The sequence below is a fragment of the Centruroides sculpturatus genome, unplaced genomic scaffold (assembly GCF_000671375.1).
Source record: "Centruroides sculpturatus isolate CEXI.00-Female unplaced genomic scaffold, Cexi_2.0 scaffold646, whole genome shotgun sequence".
In the NCBI taxonomy this organism is placed as follows: domain Eukaryota; kingdom Metazoa; phylum Arthropoda; class Arachnida; order Scorpiones; family Buthidae; genus Centruroides; species Centruroides sculpturatus.
This window is the reverse complement of record NW_019384827.1, coordinates 115,391-138,468: the sequence shown is the minus strand read 5'-3', so window position 1 is coordinate 138,468 and position 23,078 is coordinate 115,391. Positions and strand designations below refer to the sequence as shown.

At 28.9% G+C, this 23,078-nt stretch overlaps 1 protein-coding gene across 1 annotated transcript in view; it reads left to right on the top strand.

The window, feature by feature from the left end:
- The window catches only part of LOC111630033 (guanylate cyclase 32E-like), an 81,624-nt gene extending 59,854 nt beyond the window's left edge, over positions 1-21,770 (top strand). Inside the window, exons 4-18 of the mRNA XM_023374035.1 lie at positions 435-607; positions 2,934-3,033; positions 3,675-3,744; positions 3,874-3,991; positions 4,136-4,312; positions 10,677-10,748; positions 14,116-14,281; positions 14,435-14,584; positions 14,655-14,838; positions 14,910-15,050; positions 17,761-17,875; positions 20,768-21,011; positions 21,092-21,190; positions 21,266-21,357; positions 21,424-21,770. Coding sequence (XP_023229803.1) covers positions 435-607; positions 2,934-3,033; positions 3,675-3,744; positions 3,874-3,991; positions 4,136-4,312; positions 10,677-10,748; positions 14,116-14,281; positions 14,435-14,584; positions 14,655-14,838; positions 14,910-15,050; positions 17,761-17,875; positions 20,768-21,011; positions 21,092-21,190; positions 21,266-21,357; positions 21,424-21,747 — 2,225 coding nt within the window. The 3' untranslated portion in view covers positions 21,748-21,770. The remainder of the gene's footprint in view (positions 1-434; positions 608-2,933; positions 3,034-3,674; positions 3,745-3,873; positions 3,992-4,135; positions 4,313-10,676; positions 10,749-14,115; positions 14,282-14,434; positions 14,585-14,654; positions 14,839-14,909; positions 15,051-17,760; positions 17,876-20,767; positions 21,012-21,091; positions 21,191-21,265; positions 21,358-21,423) is intronic.
- Positions 21,771-23,078: the final 1,308 nt, after the last annotated feature.

Below are 23,078 nucleotides of genomic sequence, written 5' to 3'. Positions count from 1 at the left end.
AAAAATATTATATGGAATTGAACGAAAATGAAAATTTGCTTGATAATTCAACTACGCTTGTTGGAGAACAATAAAAACACTACACTCAACAAGCCACCAATAAAACTCAACTGCCTAACCTATAACCAAAGTCTCCTTTTAATTTGTTTTTAAAAAAAAGCGCTTGACAAACTTGCCCCACATGCCGAAGTTGCCCCGTTCTCCCCTATATATATATACATGTGTGTGTGTGTGTATGATAAGTGACAATTAACAGAAATCAATGGCAAGTACAAGTAAATTTGTAGAGATTTAAAGGTAAATTTGTCTCTTCTCCTACACTTAAATGCATAAAATATTAAATTTAAATATCGTATGAAGAAAGAACTAAGGTGATATAAACGTTTCCAGTCATTGTAACTAGTTTCTATCGATCTAAACGAGTGTTTTTTCAGGTATTCTTGGTTTTAGTGTGATGATGGACGAAAATGGAGATACGGAAGGCAATTACACAGTTTTGGCCGTTTTTAACAAGACCAAATTGAAATTGCCTCACGATGCCATTCATTTATTTAAAAGCATGCAACCAGTTGCTCATTTCACCAATGACGATCAACAAAATTTGCCCGTAAGAATACATTTTTGCTCTTTAATATCCATATTTTTTCCATTAACGTATTTAAAAATTATCTCTAAATTTGAGTAAACTCATTTTTCCATTCTGGAAACTTAATTTAATAAGTTTAATTATTAAATATATTTAAATTAAATTTAATTAATTAAGTTTAATTTCTATTAATATTTAAATTATGGCTCTAACAGCATTTTCCAACCTTTAGTTATTTAGTTGTGACATTATACGATAAAGTAATTGGCGATTTACTTGTTGTAAAATGTTTTAAAATTTGATAATTTATTTAAAAATTCATTCAAAGCGTAATCAAAATGTTTATAAATTAGAGAAAATAGATAAAATATACATTCTTATCGTTAATTGGTTACAATTAACACTAACGTTTTGCCTGTAACCAATCAGCGATTGTTTACAGGCAAAACCTCCGGACTGGTCGTCGTCCGGAGGTTTTAAATGAAGAGAATTGTCCGAAACTTCTGTTTCATTGATCTTCGCCTCATTTCCTTCTATTTACAGCCATTGCCGAATCGTCGATTGCATCACATTGTGACATTTTTATATACAGATTTAGTGTCTGTCTGACTATCAAACGAGCGTGAAACATCACTCACTCTTAACTTCAACTTTCCTAGTTTTACGCTCGTCTAGTTGTATTTACTGATTCACACGTTTACATTATAATTGAGNTTTATTTTTAATAATTGTAGGTACCGATATTTAGCGGTTTCGCTTACGATGCTTTATTGCTTTACGCTCGAGGACTGACAGACGTACTGGCCGAAGGAGGATCGGAATACGACGGAGAGGCTATTATCAAAAAATTATTATTACGTCGCTACGATAGTAAGTATCAATCATTTAGTGTGTATATTAAGGAACTAATCCCTTTAGTGTTAGTTAATTGTGCTGTAATTTGAAAAAAAAAATTGTAGACCTATAAATTCCCTCTATTATCTGTCTATCTATCCTTAATCTCGGGAACAATATTAGATAGATGAAAGTCGAGATTGGATATTAAAAAGCTTAAGGAAGGAGGCCACACCGATTAACTATATACAAACTTTCGATTTGCTTCGTGATTTCAATTCAGAAATTTTACCATAGATGATAAGCATGACTCTGTTGTTGTCAGGGAAAGTATGATGTACAGGGGCAAGCCACTACTAATTTGAGATGGAGAGCATATATTTTAAATTAAATAAATTAAAAATTGCAGCCAGGAATTGTGACGATGTCACAATACATAATTGCTCGTTATTATGTAGACTACACCAGGATTCCCAACGTAATTGATTCGATCATCTAGGGTCGAAAGGACATTTTCTGGGGATCGGAACTGGTATGCACACACACACATATATATATATGCACAANTAAAAATTAATTTATAATTATTTTTAATTTTATAAATTAACTTTTTGATAATAATGTTAAAACATTAATGTGATTAACAGAATACCAGTCGACCCCCCTATAACACTGTTGATAATCCCGTTTTATATGAATTCCATGTTGTACGAGTCACTTAGCTTTTACAAATACGTGTGCCAGGCTGTGAACGGCTCACGTATTTGTAAAATCTAAGTGACTCGTACAACATGGATTTCATATAAAACGGAATTATCAACAGTGTTATAGGGAGGTCGACTGTAATAATGCATTGAAGAACTGAAGGCTATTGTTTTGGATCAATTTTTCTCTTTTAAAATAAAAAAAACACTCGATAAATTTCTGCAGGGTGGTCCAAAAGTCAATTAACCAAGATGTATTTTAACGTATTGTTATTTCAATTTATAGGTTAACTGACTTTTGGGTTTCCATATATCTAAACATTTTATTATTATTATTATTGTGTTGGGTTCAGTGGGTAATACTCGGTTAAACCGGTGGCTGTGTACTATGCCGGACCAGAGTCAAGGCATAGCAACCAAGATAGGTAAAGTAATGTATATATGTTATGTCACTAGTTATATACTTATGTTTATAATCTTTAGAGCTAGACTATATAAATAATAACGTATAAAGTNAATAATGGGTGGACCAAAAGTCGATTGACCATTGTAAGTTCTAAATTGTCTCTACAATGTTTAATTAAATACAGTACTTTTAAATATAACTAAAACATGGTTAAATGACTTTTGAGTCATCCTATATATTAAAAACTACATCGAATTTTAGAACGTGTTAGTATTAGAAGTGCACAATAAAAAAAAACATTTGATAGAATGATTTATATATTAATAGAAAGTAACTTTTTTTAAGTTTATTTATTGAAGTTTAATGACACTGACTTTAAATAGCAATGATAATTATAATTTAGACTATTCATCTGAGAAGAAATATTAATTGGTTTGGTAAAGGACCCCCTAAAGGCGAACCTCTTTGTGGATTTAAAGACGAAAAATGTTCATCTTCTCCCAGTAAGATTCTATTTATTTTTTTGTATAAGAATACAAACAAAGTTTATATAAAACTTTCATTTTTATTTTATTCATTTATTGTATTTTACAGTTGTATAAAAAATATATAAATCTCGTCGTGTGTTTGGCATCTTTAAAATTGATTTTCAAAAAAAAATAATAATACACCGTTGAGAATTTTCTTGTTTACACAATTTTATATAAATTTTTTTGATTTATGTTTTAATAAATGTTATAAAATATAAAGTTTAATTTTATTTTTAATAAGTAAATATTAATATGTCATAAAAATTTATAGGCAAAATACAATAATAAAAATAATATTTTGTTGAATGTAACGTAGCAATGGGATGCAAACTACAAGCAAAATTAATTTAGTATTATTTTATTACGTAATTTGAGTTAGTTTCAAATTATAGATTTCAGTCGACAACCTCATTTTTAAAGTAACTTTTATCTTAATTTATAACTGATGCCAAGCTTTATCTCACAAATTGAGAATGGAGAAAAGGATGCGGAGGATGAGGAGGAGAAGTTGTAGAAGAGAGAGAGAGAGAGAGAATAAATTAAAATGGCTGCATTCTTTTGATTTTATTTATTAACCTTGTTATCAAATAAATAATTTATTGTTCAATTTACAGGGTTAAAAGTTATAATTATGTGTTCGATATGCATTTCCATCATAGTCATTGCCGGAACGTTCGCATTTCGGTAAGCACTATATCAAATTTATTTATTCATTTATTTTATAGGAATTAAAACTAAATTAAATTAAAATTAATCTTATATATATACATATATTTTTCCCTGATAGAAATTAAATTTTTTTTCTTATTTTAGACATTATCGATACGAATTAAAATTAGCTTGTTTACTATGGAAAGTCGATGTTAAAGATGTTGTTTTATTAAAAACTAATTCGGACGATGCTTTACAGAATTTTAAACAGAATATCAACGTAAGTATCTCTTAAAGTTAATGCTTTCCAAACCTTTTATTTTATAAGAGTTTATCTTACTGGAAACGTGTAACCACAAGGGATTTGAAAGTTACCAATAGGGAAATTAAAGTAATCCCTTCATAAATTTGTTTGTATATTTAGGTACAAGGATTGAACGAGAATAAATGTAGCGCCCTTTCAGATCCCACAAATCAGGATCCCATTACAGGACGTACTTTAGCAAAAATTGGATTTTATAAAGGAAATGTCGTATATTTGCGCCATGTTTATAAAAAAAGTGTCGATCTTACTAGATGTATTCGAAAAGAATTAATAAGAGTAAAGATTCCTTTTTATATTTAAAACATTTTTTTAATTATTTTATTAATTATCAAATTTATAATATATTTAATTTTAGATTAGAGAAATGAGACACGAAAACAATTATGGCTCTAACAGCATTTTCCAACCTTTAGTTATTTAGTTGTGACATTATACGATAAAGTAATTGGCGATTTACTTGTTGTAAAATGTTTTAAAATTTGATAATTTATTTAAAAATTCATTCAAAGCGTAATCAAAATGTTTATAAATTAGAGAAAATGGATAAAATATACATTCTTATCGTTAATTGGTTACAATTAACACTAACGTTTTGCCTGTAACCAATCAGCGATTGTTTACAGGCAAAACCTCCGGACTGGTCGTCGTCCGGAGGTTTTAAATGAAGAGAATTGTCCGAAACTTCTGTTTCATTGATCTTCGCCTCATTTCCTTCTATTTACAGCCATTGCCGAATCGTCGATTGCATCACATTGTGACATTTTTATATACAGATTTAGTGTCTGTCTGACTATCAAACGAGCGTGAAACATCACTCACTCTTAACTTCAACTTTCCTAGTTTTACGCTCGTCTAGTTGTATTTACTGATTCACACGTTTACATTATAATTGAGAAAACAATTCTAAAAAAAAAATCCGATATTCTTAGGTAAATACAAAAATTCCAAGTCTTATTACTTAACAATATAGCTAGTATATAAAAATTTCATTACATCAATTAGAAAAATAATTGCTTTTAAATCATTATTAAGGATTATTGTGTGTTGTATGTAATAAAAAAAATAGTGAAATCGTTATTAAAGATTTAGTGTTTAGTTAGGAGAAAAGAAAAGAAACTGATCAACATTTGAAAGAAGATAATTGGAAAGAAAGTGACCTTTAGACGAAAATTTACAAGAAATTCTCAAAAGAAACAATACATTGGGCTGTAATTTGAAAATTAGATAGATGAAATACGAGAATAACTATATACGACTTCCTGTATAGATCGGAATTCACGTGATTTCAATTCAAAAATATTCCCCAGAACGGATGACCGGCACGACTCTGTTGTTATCAGGAAAAGTATGATTTACAGGGGCAAACCATTACTAATTTGAGATGGAGAGCATATATTTGAAATGAAATAAATTTAAAAATTAATCGTATCCTTCATTAATTTACGTATTTTAAGTATTTCATTTAAATTATATACACACATTTCTAAAATATATTATCCATTTAAAAACAGGGAAGAGAAATCATCTCTATATTAAAATAATGGGTGGACCAAAAGTCGATTGACCATTGTAAGTTCTAAATTGTCTCTACAATGTTTAATTAAATACAGTACTTTTAAATATAACTAAAACATGGTTAAATGACTTTTGAGTCATCCTATATATTAAAAACTACATCGAATTTTAGAACGTGTTAGTATTAGAAGTGCACAATAAAAAAAAACATTTGATAGAATGATTTATATATTAATAGAAAGTAACTTTTTTTAAGTTTATTTATTGAAGTTTAATGACACTGACTTTAAATAGCAATGATAATTATAATTTAGACTATTCATCTGAGAAGAAATATTAATTGGTTTGGTAAAGGACCCCCTAAAGGCGAACCTCTTTGTGGATTTAAAGACGAAAAATGTTCATCTTCTCCCAGTAAGATTCTATTTATTTTTTTGTATAAGAATACAAACAAAGTTTATATAAAACTTTCATTTTTATTTTATTCATTTATTGTATTTTACAGNGAAAAAGTGTAATTAAGTAAATTAAAATAAAGGAAATAAATTGAATAAATGCAATTTTTATGAATATAAACTTTAAACATAATGTAAAATTTGACAGAATTAAGAACTATTAAAATTTATCGAATAAATTAATACGGTAATTTTGTTCGTAATTAAGGGATTTTTTCGGTAGAAAATAGCTTTAAGGAGTAGATTTAAATACAAGAAAAACAGTAAAAAAAAAATTCTGTTTTAGATAACTCAATCATTAATTAATTTAAAATGTGATAACAGATGGAGCCACCAAATGTTGCCTGGAAAGTTAAGCAACTCATTGCTGGATTTTCATTTTTTTATATGAAAAATTGACTAGAAACAATGCTCACACACATATATATATATATTTATCTGGTACAGTTCTTTAGTCAATTGTTAATAGCAATAAACAAGTATGGAAGAATGATGAATTTGTCACAGAAGATATAATACTTATAGATTACATTTTTACTGTGTTATACGAGACCATGCAACACGTATTGCTTTTATAATGCTTTGTGTGGGGGATGCTTTCGAAGAAAACTTTTAAGTAAATGTAAACACAGTAAATGGAATTTCAATAAAAGTAAAATGGGTGGAATATGTTTCGAATTGTCAGCGAATTAATTATGAATGTAATATTTATAAGTGAATTTTTTTGCCTCTCGGTTTTCCTTTTTTCTGTATTGTATGCCATTAAAAGCAGTTCGCGTGCCACGGTTGGCTGCCCCCCCTTTGATGGGTGGATAGAAATATATCAAAAATGCTCGTTAATTAATTCAAATTTTTCGTTAACCGATTTTTGGACCACTCTGCATTATTCGACTGTTTTATAACATAAAAAATTTAATTTATAATTTGAATTTTTTTAAAGATTTTTTAAATTAATTTTTGAATTCTCGATTCCTACAACGTGACCTTAATCCTAGCGTAAATAGATTCAATTTAAAATGGTTTAACACTGGACATTATCTGCGGGTTAATTAATTTTATTCTGCAGAATTACAACAAAGAAAAAATGTTATGTAAGACTTTCTTCTATCATCAATTGATTACGAGACTCATCACTTTCCATTAAAGGTAAAGATATTCGATGTGGGTAATTAGATCTTGAAGATATTTTTTTTTGTTCGTACAAAGAGATATTCGGATTTAATTTCTGTTCAGAAATTTTAAAAAAATTCCTATAAATTTCTAGTGAAACATTTTAAAAATTCTTCGTGATTTACAGAATTCACTTGCTTTCGTACTTTGCCGGATGTTTTAGATATAACAGAGGAAAAAAGGAAAAGTTAAGCAACTCGATTAACTATATAAGAACTTCCGATTTAGACCAGAAATCATGTGATTTCAATTCATAAATTTTCCCCCGAACGAAGTTTAGATACATGACAGGCACGACTTCATTGTTAACTGGAAAAGTATGAGGACAATACGCTACTAAACTTAAGAGTATTGTGACGATGTCATATTAAATAATCGTTTTTTTAACAATTTGAATATTTATAATATTTTCTCTTTTTATGTTTATATATCAGGATATAAATAAGAATTTATAACTTGTGTTTCGTATACTGTATTGTTTTCTTAAACGACGGATTAGGTTTCTTTTTTCTTTTTATTTTTGGAAGATAATTAGTGTTTCTTCTAATTTCTCGTCCCACTTTTTAACTATTTTTCTCGACCTCCTTACATAATCTTAATTTCTCACGTTTCTCCACTCGATATTTCATTCTTTCGGATGATAGAAGGGGGATCCGCGATCGACTCCGGATTCCCCTTCAGGACTCTCCAGGAATTTTTAATGAACTGTCTGTTTTAAATATTTTGGGTCTCGTCCCTTATCTCTAGCCGAATCCACTATGGAAATGGAAAAAAAGACACTTTCTGATTGAAAAAAAAGGACACTCTGACTGCTCACGAGGCAGAAAGAGCCCCCCAAAAAGGGAGAAAATACTTCATTATTGATTTCTAACAACATAACACATAATCAGCATTAGGTCTGAATGAAAAATTTAATCTTAATCTTATGAAATAAACAAAACAAATTAAATTTAATCGAAACATTCATTCCCCCCCCAATTCAATGGGATCTAGTTCAATCTTGACTGATGTAGGACTTACATGAAAAATTGAGAAATGTAGAAAAGAAAATTCTTTGTAAATGGTCTGTCCCGGATATGTCAAACACTTCTCCGACATATCCGGGAACTGGCGGAACTCACGATGGACATGGACAGAAATGCCCTTTATGTGTTTCTATATTGTCTACTTGGACCTTATTACACTGGTCCTATTAATAAATAAGATCCAAGTAGACAATATAGAAACACATATGTAAAACCGTAAGGACATAGAGGGCATTTAATTCTTTTTACTTCTAAGTTTATTAGGCAGAAAGAATAAAAAAAATGCTAATAATGCTCATTAGATACACTAACAATATAAATTAAATTTATAATTAACATAATAATTTTTATAACTGGATTTTAAGTTTAGAAAGAAAATAATTTACGAATTAATAAATAAAACAATGCATTATAAAGATGCAGACTTAGAAGATAAATCTGGTTACTGTCCCGGCTCTGTTATATATAACAGAGGGAAAGTATTGCCATCGGTCAAGAAATTTCCCCAAGATTTTTACATTTTTCCTTGAAACGTCGAAAAATGCATAAAAATTCGGGTTTTTTTTCCTGTCTGTATTGATGTTAGTGTTAGGGGGTCACGATTTTGTTTACGCTCTTTGAAGCTTAATAACTCCCGTGCTTTTTGTCGAAAATTTCTGACATTTTGCAGGGGGGTTTGTGTATTAGGGGGATCGATGCTATTAAATTTTGAAGGTTAAAGGTCAAGGAGGTAGAGAGATAAAGGAGGTTCCAGTAGAGTCAAACTTAATGACGATTTTACTCATTGTTAGCATTTACAATGTTTTATAAAACCCACCTCTTAACTTAAAAATTAACCTTTTAGCTATTTTATAATAATTAAAGCTATAGAAAATTTTTAAAAGTAAAATATCGTATTAGATAATGCCATTAAATCTTAAATATTGCCAGGAAAGTTAAGCAACTCGTTGCTGGATATTTTTTCTTATTATGAATTAATTCAGTGTTTCCAAGGTAAAAGAATCTTTAAATCAAGCAACACATTTAACTATATTTATGAGAAGTTTAATGAATTCATTGAACCTCTTTATAAAAGTAACTAATTTAAATATACAAATAGTTTAAACTCATGGCATTCTCATGTGTTTTCTCAAATTATTTCTTTGGCTAATTTGCATAGGACATAAACCTTCATCGAGTTTTCTTAACGATACTTATCGAGATTATTGGATTCGTTCCCAATTTTTAAATCTTCTATACATAATTTACGGATAGACAGACGAAACTATGGCATTAATTCTTTTACATTTGATAAATTTAGTAGACAATATAACGGTAATTTGGTGACAATTTCGACATAATTTGAACCGCTTATCACCTTTATCGATCGGTAATCCGATAAAAGAAACGTTCTCGTTACTATTTATCATTTATAGATTGATACTAAGAAACGTCGTTGACCTACTTGTAAAGATTTAAATCCAATCGAAAGTTTTAAGTGAAAATTCTTAGTTATATGTCATTAGTGACGTTTAGATTTCGGTTCCTTAACGTTATATTGATTAGGAGTTTGTTATGCAAATTGCAAATTTGCATAAATTTGTTTTTTGTGTGTTTGTATGAAGGTGACCCATTCTTACTTTCCCGGCTGTTTTATATACAACATAGGAAAAGTATGACCATCTGTTTAAAAAAATGACCCCAAGGTTTTATATTTTTGGACTCGGAAACCTTCAAACGTCGAGAAATGCAAAAAAAAATTCCAGCTTTTTTTCTATACGTATAGATGTTTGTATGAGGGCACGACTTTGTTTACCCTCTTTCAAGCTTAATAACTCCTGTGCTTTTTGTCAATAATTTCTGAAATTTTTCAGGGAGGTTTGTATATTAGGGGAATTTATGCTATTAAATTTTGGTGGTTAAAGATCGACGGAGTGAGGAGATAAAGAGGATCGTGTGTCGTATCTCCAGTAGGGTCGGACTTGACGATTTTACTCGTTATTAGCATTTACAATTTTTTTTATAAAACCCTGAAAAAGTATGTTTTTTGTTGTTTTATAATAGTTTAAAATACAAAAAAAGACACTTAAAATTCCGTTAATCGTCTTTACATTAAAAAGTTACGATTCTAAAACATAAAAGTTCGAAGGAAACAAGTGATTCGTGTGATGTGACAATTATTTGTCACGTACGGTTCGTACTGAAATCTTATAAATGTTTAGTTTTAAATATATTTTCCTTTTAAAATCAAACTGTTTGTAAGTAAACGTTTCTAAAAATGAATTCTCGGATCGTGACATTTAGCAGTTTTACAATAGAAACCTTACATATTCTTTAGTAAATATCATAATTAAAAAGAATATCGACATATTCAATTTTACTCGCTTTAGAAATAAAATAAATTGAATAAATATTTGTTAAAAAAAATTATTAAATTGTAAAGAAATATTAGAAAATTATTATTTTTAAATTTATTATTATTATTACTATTTGTAGGAAGTATTGAGAAACGAAGACTTGGATTTAGATAATGTATTTGTAGCATCACTCGTATCAGATTTAATAAAGGTAATTTTATTTTAATATCTTTTAATTTATAGAAATGGCTAAAAAGTTAGTTAACTAAAATTTNTATTCTTAAAGGAAAAGTATGATGTACAGGGGCAAGCAACTAATATTGTATTTATTTTTAAATTAATGTTTAAAGATAAAAAAAAATTGTTATTAATGTGTAAGAAGTGTGCAGAAAAAATGATGATGAAAAATTGCTCTCGCTTATCTAAAGAAAAAGAGAGAAGAGAGAGGAGAGAGAAAGAGAAGAAAGTTGTTTTTTATAGAGAAGAAACTTTGTTATCTAAGAGGATAAATAATTAAAAGATAGCATTTATCAAAGAGCTATTGATAAAAGCAGAATATAGATAATTGTCCCTCTTGTTCTCTAGAATATCGCATGATTTCTGAGTGTCATTTGTATTACTCAATATTCCTCCCCTTTTTTTTCTAATCTTCTTCTACTTTCTCAGCTTCACTCGAGTAAAGAACGTAATTTATTTATTTTTATTTAATGTTTTTTTGTTATTTTTCCACCTTAATTTNCAACACATTTAACTATATTTATGAGAAGTTTAATGAATTCATTGAACCTCTTTATAAAAGTAACTAATTTAAATATACAAATAGTTTAAACTCATGGCATTCTCATGTGTTTTCTCAAATTATTTCTTTGGCTAATTTGCATAGGACATAAACCTTCATCGAGTTTTCTTAACGATACTTATCGAGATTATTGGATTCGTTCCCAATTTTTAAATCTTCTATACATAATTTACGGATAGACAGACGAAACTATGGCATTAATTCTTTTACATTTGATAAATTTAGTAGACAATATAACGGTAATTTGGTGACAATTTCGACATAATTTGAACCGCTTATCACCTTTATCGATCGGTAATCCGATAAAAGAAACGTTCTCGTTACTATTTATCATTTATAGATTGATACTAAGAAACGTCGTTGACCTACTTGTAAAGATTTAAATCCAATCGAAAGTTTTAAGTGAAAATTCTTAGTTATATGTCATTAGTGACGTTTAGATTTCGGTTCCTTAACGTTATATTGATTAGGAGTTTGTTATGCAAATTGCAAATTTGCATAAATTTGTTTTTTGTGTGTTTGTATGAAGGTGACCCATTCTTACTTTCCCGGCTGTTTTATATACAACATAGGAAAAGTATGACCATCTGTTTAAAAAAATGACCCCAAGGTTTTATATTTTTGGACTCGGAAACCTTCAAACGTCGAGAAATGCAAAAAAAAATTCCAGCTTTTTTTCTATACGTATAGATGTTTGTATGAGGGCACGACTTTGTTTACCCTCTTTCAAGCTTAATAACTCCTGTGCTTTTTGTCAATAATTTCTGAAATTTTTCAGGGAGGTTTGTATATTAGGGGAATTTATGCTATTAAATTTTGGTGGTTAAAGATCGACGGAGTGAGGAGATAAAGAGGATCGTGTGTCGTATCTCCAGTAGGGTCGGACTTGACGATTTTACTCGTTATTAGCATTTACAATTTTTTTTATAAAACCCTGAAAAAGTATGTTTTTTGTTGTTTTATAATAGTTTAAAATACAAAAAAAGACACTTAAAATTCCGTTAATCGTCTTTACATTAAAAAGTTACGATTCTAAAACATAAAAGTTCGAAGGAAACAAGTGATTCGTGTGATGTGACAATTATTTGTCACGTACGGTTCGTACTGAAATCTTATAAATGTTTAGTTTTAAATATATTTTCCTTTTAAAATCAAACTGTTTGTAAGTAAACGTTTCTAAAAATGAATTCTCGGATCGTGACATTTAGCAGTTTTACAATAGAAACCTTACATATTCTTTAGTAAATATCATAATTAAAAAGAATATCGACATATTCAATTTTACTCGCTTTAGAAATAAAATAAATTGAATAAATATTTGTTAAAAAAAATTATTAAATTGTAAAGAAATATTAGAAAATTATTATTTTAAATTTATTATTATTATTACTATTTGTAGGAAGTATTGAGAAACGAAGACTTAGATTTAGATAATGTATTTGTAGCATCACTCGTATCAGATTTAATAAAGGTAATTTTATTTTAATATCTTTTAATTTATAGAAATGGCTAAAAAGTTAGTTAACTAAAATTTTAAAAAAATTCCCTTAATTCTATAAACTGATTTTTGGGCCATTCTATACATATAATAACATTTTTATATTGTATTTATTTTTAAATTAATGTTTAAAGATAAAAAAAAAATTGTTATTAATGTGTAAGAAGTGTGCAGAAAAAATGATGATGAAAAATTGCTCTCGCTTATCTAAAGAAAAAGAGAGAAGAGAGAGGAGAGAGAAAGAGAAGAAAGTTGTTTTTTATAGAGAAGAAACTTTGTTATCTAAGAGGATAAATAATTAAAAGATAGCATTTATCAAAGAGCTATTGATAAAAGCAGAATATAGATAATTGTCCCTCTTGTTCTCTAGAATATCGCATGATTTCTGAGTGTCATTTGTATTACTCAATATTCCTCCCCTTTTTTTTCTAATCTTCTTCTACTTTCTCAGCTTCACTCGAGTAAAGAACGTAATTTATTTATTTTTATTTAATGTTTTTTTGTTATTTTTCCACCTTAATTTCTGAAGAAAATACATTTTTCTTTGGGTTTACTTTCATTCCTTTAAAAATATAAATTCCTAAATTTTATTAATAAATAATTTTTTTATAAGAAGATAAAGTGATATACTTAATTTTAACTAAGTATTAACAGTTTATATTTATACAAATATAATAAATTTAATTGAATTTTATATTCTAAATAAATTGATGACGATTGAAGGGGGGAAGCCTTTGATTATTTACTTAAAAATATTAAATTTCGATGTTTATTATAAAAATAAATGGTGACGTTTATAGATATTTTGAATGATTTATATCATTCGAATCTATATAAACAAATAATATAGTCATTAAATTATATTTAATAAATGAATTTGTTCGAGTTAGACAAATATAAATTAATAACGAGTATGAGAAAATGTTTAGTTTGATATATAAACATAGAAGAATAAATAGGAAATTGTATAGAGGAGAATGGGATTCGAGCATACTAGGCGTTGGTTCTTATCCTGAAGTTTATCCCTGATTAACGTCATTTCCGGTTCGAAACGGAAGTCACGTGATTGCAATTCAAAAAATTTTTTCTCCTGAACAGAGTTATATAGATGACCGGCATGGCTACGTTGTCATCAGGGAAAGTATGATTTACAGGGGCAAGTCGATAATAATGAGGTGGAGAGCATATATTTTAAAATAAACTAATTAAGAATATGATTAAAAATTGCAGCCCGGAATTGTGATAAATTACTTTAAATAATTAATTTATTATTTAATTTAGGGAATGATTTACATTCACGATAGTGAAATTATATCGCACGGGAATCTTAAATCATCGAATTGTCTAGTAGACAGCAGATGGGTCCTTCAGATTACAGATTTTGGATTACACGAGTTTCAATCGGGTCAAGAATTACCACCTCTATTGGATCAGAGACGTCAAAAAGGTACAAGAATTATAAAATTTAATCTAACTATCTGTAATTAATTTGTATATTTAATTACAGTATAATTTAATTATGTTAATTAATAAGTAATAATGAAGCATAGTTACGCGAAATTGTAAGTTATTTTTACTTCAGTCAGATTTAGTTCTTTAGGTCTCATCTGGCAAGCACCCGAATTGTTAAGAATGATGAATCCACCAGCCAGGGGTACACAAAAGGGTGACGTGTACTCATTTGCTATAATATTATACGAAATTATTGGAAGATCTGGACCGTGGGGACCAGATTCTCCCCCCGTAAAATGTAAATAAGAGCTTTATAATCGCTACTAATTCTTGAAAAAAATTATTAAAATATTAAAAATTACATTTAGGTATAGTAGAAAGAGTAATGAATCCGAGCCAGTACGATAATAAAGTGTACAGACCTCCTATAGAGGTTCTAAACTGTGCTGATTATATTAAACGATGTATGGAAGAATGTTGGTTGGAGGAACCCGAATACAGACCCGATTTTAGACTCGTAAATATTAAATTAAGAGAAATGCAATCGGGATTGTAAGTAAAATTAAATTTAAAGTTTCTTAGTATCGTTTATATTATAATTTAATTATGTTAATCTTCTATAGAAAGCCAAATATATTCGATAATATGATGGTAATCATGGAGAAGTACGCTTATAACTTGGAAAGTTTAGTTCAAGAAAGAACGAATCAATTAGTAGAAGAAAAGAAGAAAACAGAAAATTTACTACTTAGAATGCTTCCAAAGTAAGAATCTTTTTAGGTTGTAATTTGAAATTTGTAGACCTGTAAATTCCCACTGTCTCTCTGTCTGTTCTTTCTTAATCACGAGAACGGTGTGAGATAGATAAAATAAGGAGAACAGATATGGAAACCTTAGGGATAGGAGGTCCCGATTAACTGTATACGAACTATCAGTATACACCGGAAATCATGTGAATTCAATTCAAAAATCTCCCCAAAAGGAGTTAGATAGATGACTGGCACGACTCTATTGTTAAAGGAAAAGTGTGATGTACAGGGGCAAGCCACTACTAATTTGAGGTGGAGAGCATATATTTTAAATGAAATAAATGATTAAAAATTGCAGCCTGGCATCGCGACAATAAATATTTGCTCGTTTGTTTTCGAATTTTTGCAGATCAACTGAAACGAATTGAAAGATTACATTTAGATTGGAGAGTGTAAAAAAAAAACGGGATTTCACGAATGCTGTTTGTATTTTTAGAAGCATTCTTTGCCTTTACAATAAAAAACATCATATAACAGGTTTAGATGAGTATAGAAAATCGAATCAAATTGATTTTTAGTTACATAACACACACACACACCATCTTTAGATGTCATTTCTAATATAGGATAACGACAGACGTACATACTCCCTCACATACTACAAAAATTCAAGATTTTTGTAAGCGTTAAGATAACAATGAAGCAAAGTGTGATGCAATCTCAAAAGTGTGTCATTACTTGTTCTTGAAAATGCTCTTCTTCTCTCCTAACAGTAGAAGGATATGAACATAAAAACACTTGAAAATCTTCCTGTGATAATTGATTAAAAATCAAGGACAAATGGCAATTAATTAATGTAGAATCAAAAATGTTATTAATGCATTGTTTATAATGGCCCCTTAACGAGTTGACAAGAGTTTTTGGAAAATAATACTTTATTTTTTCCATTAATTTTGAATTTTTAGAATTAACGAAATTATTGTACGGTTTATTCAATAATTAACTATATAATATACGTAATAAACGTATAATATTCATTAATATCAATTAAAAACATTATCGTATAGGGCGACCCAAAACTCAGTTAACATTGTAAAAACTAAATTGCAGTCGTGTTCAAATATTTAAATACCTGAGTTACATTTTAAAAATGTATTTACATCGCCTCAACGGAGTTACATAGATGACTGGTACGACTCAATTGCTAAAGGAAAAGTATGATGTACAGGGGCAAGCAACTAATTTGAGGTGGAAAGCATATTTTTTCAATTAAATAAATTTAAAAATATAATTATTCACGATGGAGTTAACGTGATAGAAGTATCAAATTCATTTGAATACATTCATTTTCTTATCTCATAGAAACTGTTTTGAGAAAATAAGAAGCAAATGTATCGCTAAAAGACCACAATTCCTTCTAAGATAGTGTTCTTTTGACATAAATAATTATCCATGTAACTATACAATTCGGCAGATAACTGTTTCCTCGAAAATTCTAACGATTTTCTGTCAACTTAGGAAGATTTCAACTGTCGAAGTAACGATAACGTCATCAATTTCGAACTTTTTAACTTAAATTTTAACTTATTCTTTAAATATAAAACACTAAAAGTAAGATGATTTGCTGTTTAATTAATTGGGCTGCAATTTGAAAAAAATATATAGACCTGTAAATTCCCATCGTCGTCCGTGTGCCTGTCTGTCTTTCTTAATTTTAAGGAAAGACAGATAGACTGAGAATTTATCAATATTTCTATTATATATACATAATACATATATACATATATTTTTGAATTTTAGTGTTTTCAGCCAGTAAATGGGAGGACTTTCATTTATTTACACAATGGTGATGCACAAACTTGATACTCGTGCACTCAGTATTCGTTACTCGTTACTCGATTTCTCGTTAGGAGGTAACTGATATCGAGTAGATAGTAACGAATTGTTATTGATACTAGATAACTGAATAGCTATTTGAATCAACTATCGTATTTGGAATTGCTATTCAATAGAATTTTATCGGATTTGTGGTATCAGAGTTTTTTCTTGTTTTTGTTATTTTATTAAGTCGATTTTTATTATTAGGCTAAAAGTTTTAAATTGCAGGCTCAATTTTTAAATTATAGAAAGGAGAGGTTTATAGGTATAATTGCAGACCTATAAATTTCCAGTGGCTGTCTGTCCTTATGTAATCTTGAGAAAGGAGTGAGATAGATGAAATTCGAGGTTAAATATGAAAAGCTCAGGGGGAGAAGCCCCCGATTAACTATATAAGACCATCCAGTTTGTAAGAAAAAGGAAATAGGAAACAGGAAAAGTATGATGTACAGGGGCAAGACAGTATTAATTTGAGGTGGAGAGCATATATTTGATATTTGATATTTTTGTATTCTTTAACGGCTATGGTAATTTTTATAAATATAATCGGGCCTTTTCTCTCTGGGAGCCTAGTATTTTATGTTCTTATTGCCTAGGGTGAAGGGTTAGACTTTTTTAACGATGACGTCACAGCACAAAGGATTGATACGTGACGCTTCCAAATATTGTGTACGGTATTTATAACCAAATGAAAGGTAATTTGGTTTTATTATTTAAATTTTAACAATTTTGAATCATGTAATGTCAGCCAGAAGCGTATTTAAATTTCAATAAGTAGTGTTAACGGAAGGATAAAACACTCTTTCAGTATAGTTGTGTAATTTGATTAAAATGGTTGAAAATTAAGGAATAAATTTCGCTCCACCGATACAAATACAACCGATACAACTGAACAAATGGGAAAAATTAAATGTATACGAAATCGTGGACACAAAAATTCGTATAATTTGTATATAAGATGGGTAATATCGCTTCTATTTTACGGAAAAATGCTATTGTATTGTTGGTAGGAAGTTTTCTTGCCTGTATATATTATTTTTATGTATAAAGGTTGTAATATAGGTCTACTTACATTTTCTCTTTACGCTTTTTGGGTTATTTAAACGTCATTGCCTTAGTTTCATTTCATTGAAATAATTCGGTGCATTATTCTCCCCTCTTACAGTCAAATGATAATTGTGGATTTTGTCGGATGAAGTGGGTTGTTTATCTGATCTCGTAAAATTTTATTAATAGAATATTCGTTATACGTTTTAGTTATTCGTTTAAAAATACAATTTCAAATCTACTTTACAGTAAATAAATTCAGTAAATGTACATTTATTGCTTAATTTAATGAAATTACTGTATTAAAGTATAAGGTTATTATGGTATTGTATTTGGAACCGCTACCTTTTTATCCGCCATCTTGTGAAAAAGGTATATTCCTTAATAAATACGTACTTAAGCAGTATATCGAAGCATTCCTTAATCTCGAGAACGGCGTTATATGAAAGACGAGGCCCAATATAGAAACCTTAGGGGTAGCAGGCCCCGATTAAGTATATAAGAACTTCCGGTTTGCTCTGGAAGTCACGTTATTTCATTGTATTTAAAGGAATTGCTAAAATTTAGAGAATAGCTTATATAAATTTAAGATAATGGAGAAATTACATTGATTTTAATCGAGTCGGTTAGAGATTTATTATATTTAAATAGAAAATTATTTTGCGTGACGAAACTTCGATATCGATCGAGATCGTCACGCTAGACGTGAATCAATCAAGTTTCGATTAATTAATCAAGAAAGACGTCAGTCACGTTCCTAAGAATTACAGTAATCGATCGATTGCTTAAAACACAAGATCATTTGATTTTGTCACAGTTGTTGTTAATTTAATTTTACAGTTGTATTAATTCGTAAATGATACGGATTCTTAACATAAAAGTTTGCATATTTTTAATAGACACAACAAAAGGTATATGAAATATGAAAGAAGAATGTATTGGACGAATGAATTTATTGAATTTATCATCATTATTTACATCGCATTGATCTAGTATACGAAAATCTGACGAAAATAGAAGATCTAGTGTAAAGTTTACATTCGGTCGTATCGAGTGATGGACGGCTCACTTGGAAATTCCCGATTTCCTGGTGGGCCATTTGCCGGATGATCTTTCTTATTTTAATGTAGACCCACGTCATATTTCACTCTAGGAAAAGTAAACAATAAACAAACAGGTCGTGCGTGATACTACTCTTAAATAATTCAAATAATTACACCCCTCTTTACCTGGTGCTCGAGGTGGTACCCTGGCTATCCCCTAGTTATCACCCTAACTGATCGTTGACATTTTTTAAAAAATTTCTTCGCTCTATGGGCGCTAAGAGAACCTTTTTTCGAGTTCATCGTAAGTTTGGTCAGGTCCACAGTTCTAGGTGAACAGAAAAATTCCTGGATTTCTTTACCACCCGGATTCAATCAGGGATTGGGGCAGCGCTAGGCTGAGGCCTTAACCTCCTCAGCCATCTGCAAACGTATTTGGGGCCTATATTTGGTATATATTGGCGATGCTGGTTCCCTTCAATGCGTTAATTTAAAAAATGAATTTTCTGACCAATATCTTTTAACTTCTGGGTATGAAAAGTTATGAGAAATCGAAAGAAATTAAGAATAAAATCGAGTGATTTAATTATTTTTCGGTGACATAAAATCGACAATAGAATGCAACGTCTTCAATTCGCTTAAATTGTTTTAAATTTTTACATATAAAAATATTATTACGAATTACATAAATGTATAGCAAATCTTACTTCTTTTGATTAAAAAAATATAACTTGATATAAATAAATAAGTATATTATTATATCGATTAAATCAATAATTAAAATAGTAAATTAAATCCAAACTTAATATATTAAGAATCAGATGATAACTTCGGATTCATCGGGCCATAACCTGAATAATTAATGTCTAACCTAGTTTAATTACCCGATGAATCCGTCGTTATCATTAGTGATTAATGTATAATTACTTAGTATCTGTGTATTTAATTAGCCGTGTTATGGTTCGATGATATACAAATTTCTTTTCTTTATCTATTCGATAGAGGACTAACTTATAAGAATCGATTATCGATTATCACTTGTAAAGAAATTCCAATATTCTGCTTGCAGTTTTTCAATTTCTTATATGAAATTTTTGTATATAAAAAGTCATATTAAATGTCTATTTTCTTTATTATTATTATTGTATTCTTCTTTATGATATGACTAAGAGCGCAACCCGAACAGACTGATGTAAANTGTTATTTAGAAATAAAAATATTGTTTTCAGATACATATTGGATTTATATTACATATAACATGCATACACGTACTGTATGGAACATAGAATTTATATAGTCTATAAATTTTATACTATGACCTGAATCAGTTTCTCAACCTGTGTTTCGCAGTCAGACTTAAATTAATAAAGATTAAAACTTCGTTTAATAATAATTCACTTTTAATACTTCTACTTCTTAACTTAATTATGTTTCTATGCGTATTTAAAACGCGATTTTAGATTTATTATGTTATAAATGGCACAGTATCTTGGTAATATCTACATAGATTTTTTTAACAATTAGGTCCTCATCACTTAGATCTAATTTTTTCAGGCCCTTTACTAGTCCTTGATCGAGAAACACTGGCCTAAGTTATACAGATCGTAAAAATATCCGAGATATAGAAGAAAAAAATGGCTATAAATAAACGTGTAGTTACTCATACTTTCTCTATTCATACTCAACTTACAGATGTTATTTTGTTCCTATTCCATATATATATATAATTAACAATAGTGAAGTTACAAGCCGGCCATTTTGTAGGTGGTCGATTTGTTGAACGATCTGTACACGTGTTTCGATTCGATCATCGAACATTACGATGTTTATAAAGTAGAAACCATTGGTGATGCTTATATGGTAGTCAGCGGCCTACCCATAAAGAATGGTAACAAACATGCTGGACAAATAGCATCTATGGCAATTCACTTGCTGTCTGCCATTAAAAATTTCGAAATTCGCCATCGTCCCGGAGAACGGCTCAAGCTCAGAATCGGAATTCATTCAGGTATAATTATTTAATAATTAACGTAATAATACAGCTTAATTTATTATTATTCGTTGATGTACTTTGTCATGGTTAAATAGGTCCATGCGTGGCCGGAGTCGTGGGACTAAAAATGCCACGTTACTGTTTGTTTGGTGATACTGTTAACACTGCCTCTCGCATGGAATCTACAGGAGAAGGTAATTTAAATATACTTAAATAGCATTTTAAAAAATTTAAATATTTCTAAAGCAAAATCGTCAATCCCCTTTTAGCCTTGAAGATTCACGTTAGCGAAGATTGCAAGAACATTCTAATCAAACTGGGAGGATACATTTTACAAGAAAGGGGATTAACACCCATTAAGGTAGGCATTTTATAAAATTATTTCCATTTAAAAATATTTCAAATTCTGTTTTATTTATTTATTTAGGGAAAGGGTGAAATGAGAACTTACTGGTTGTTACGTCAAAGTAATCTCACGTTGCCTTTAAATAAATTTGATAAAGAAAACGAAAGTGTGACTCTTCCGTCGACCATTCCTATACCTTACTACAACGAGCCCGAAAAATACAGTAATTTTTTGAGTTATTTAAACGAACAACCGGTAAATAATACTTTAAATTACAGTTGCTTGAATTTGTTAGAAGAATTAAAAAAGAATTTGAAGAAAGAATCTAAAAGAAGCTCAAACAGTTATCGTTCTGCTCCCGTCATTACTTTCAAAGAATATCCATCTCAGGATTACATCGTGTGATAACAAATTCTATAAGAAAAAAACAAAAACCCCAAAAATTCTGTCCACTTTTATTTTTGGGTAGTGACAATTCGAAAATTCAACAAGATTTAATTTTTTGGGGATTTTTTTTATCTATTTATTTTATTTCCTAAGGAAGAACTATAGAATTTAACTTAAGTAAATCCACATACATACACACACACACACGCATATATTTTTTGTAAAAAAGTTATATATTAAAAGATTGTATATAAAAATGTAATTTAATTGTCAAATATTTATTTTTAATTATTTTTATCATAAAGATGATGATGATGATAGTTACATTATCGTTCGTTCATTGCCATTTTCCTAATCAAAATAAAGTACAATTTACTGTTTTCAGATTATAAATAAATGAATGTTATTATATTTTCTTCCATTGAAAATGTATTTTGAAAGACTACAATGATTTCTTTTCGTAATAGAATAAACGTTTCAGTAGCTGTCAAAGTGTAGTACGCGAGCTACTGGAAGGCCTCTGAAAAGAGGGGGAAAAAGACAATAAAAAAAGTATTATTATTTACTTTTATTAAATGAAATTCTTTGTTTCTTGAAGTTTGTCTTCGATTTTTCTCAAGTTCTTTAGTAAGAATGAAAAGTCCTATTTATGTAACAGAAATTGCACAAGATTGAATTTATCAATTGATGAATCCTTGGGAAAGACTGCAATATTTTTCTATATTTTATTTTTGATAAGTTTATAAAAATAAATAAATATATACAAAATAAATTTATTGATTAAATTTTGTAAATATTTTATTTATTTATATTTATTTTAAAAGAAACTCATTGTTAAATTGTTTACAACTGAAAAACCAAAAGTTAATATTGTAAAAAAATTTATTATTTTGTTATAAATTTTTGTTATTTAGAAATAAAAATATTGTTTTCAGATACATATTGGATTTATATTACATATAACATGCATACACGTACTGTATGGAACATAGAATTTATATAGTCTATAAATTTTATACTATGACCTGAATCAGTTTCTCAACCTGTGTTTCGCAGTCAGACTTAAATTAATAAAGATTAAAACTTCGTTTAATAATAATTCACTTTTAATACTTCTACTTCTTAACTTAATTATGTTTCTATGCGTATTTAAAACGCGATTTTAGATTTATTATGTTATAAATGGCACAGTATCTTGGTAATATCTACATAGATTTTTTTAACAATTAGGTCCTCATCACTTAGATCTAATTTTTTCAGGCCCTTTACTAGTCCTTGATCGAGAAACACTGGCCTAAGTTATACAGATCGTAAAAATATCCGAGATATAGAAGAAAAAAATGGCTATA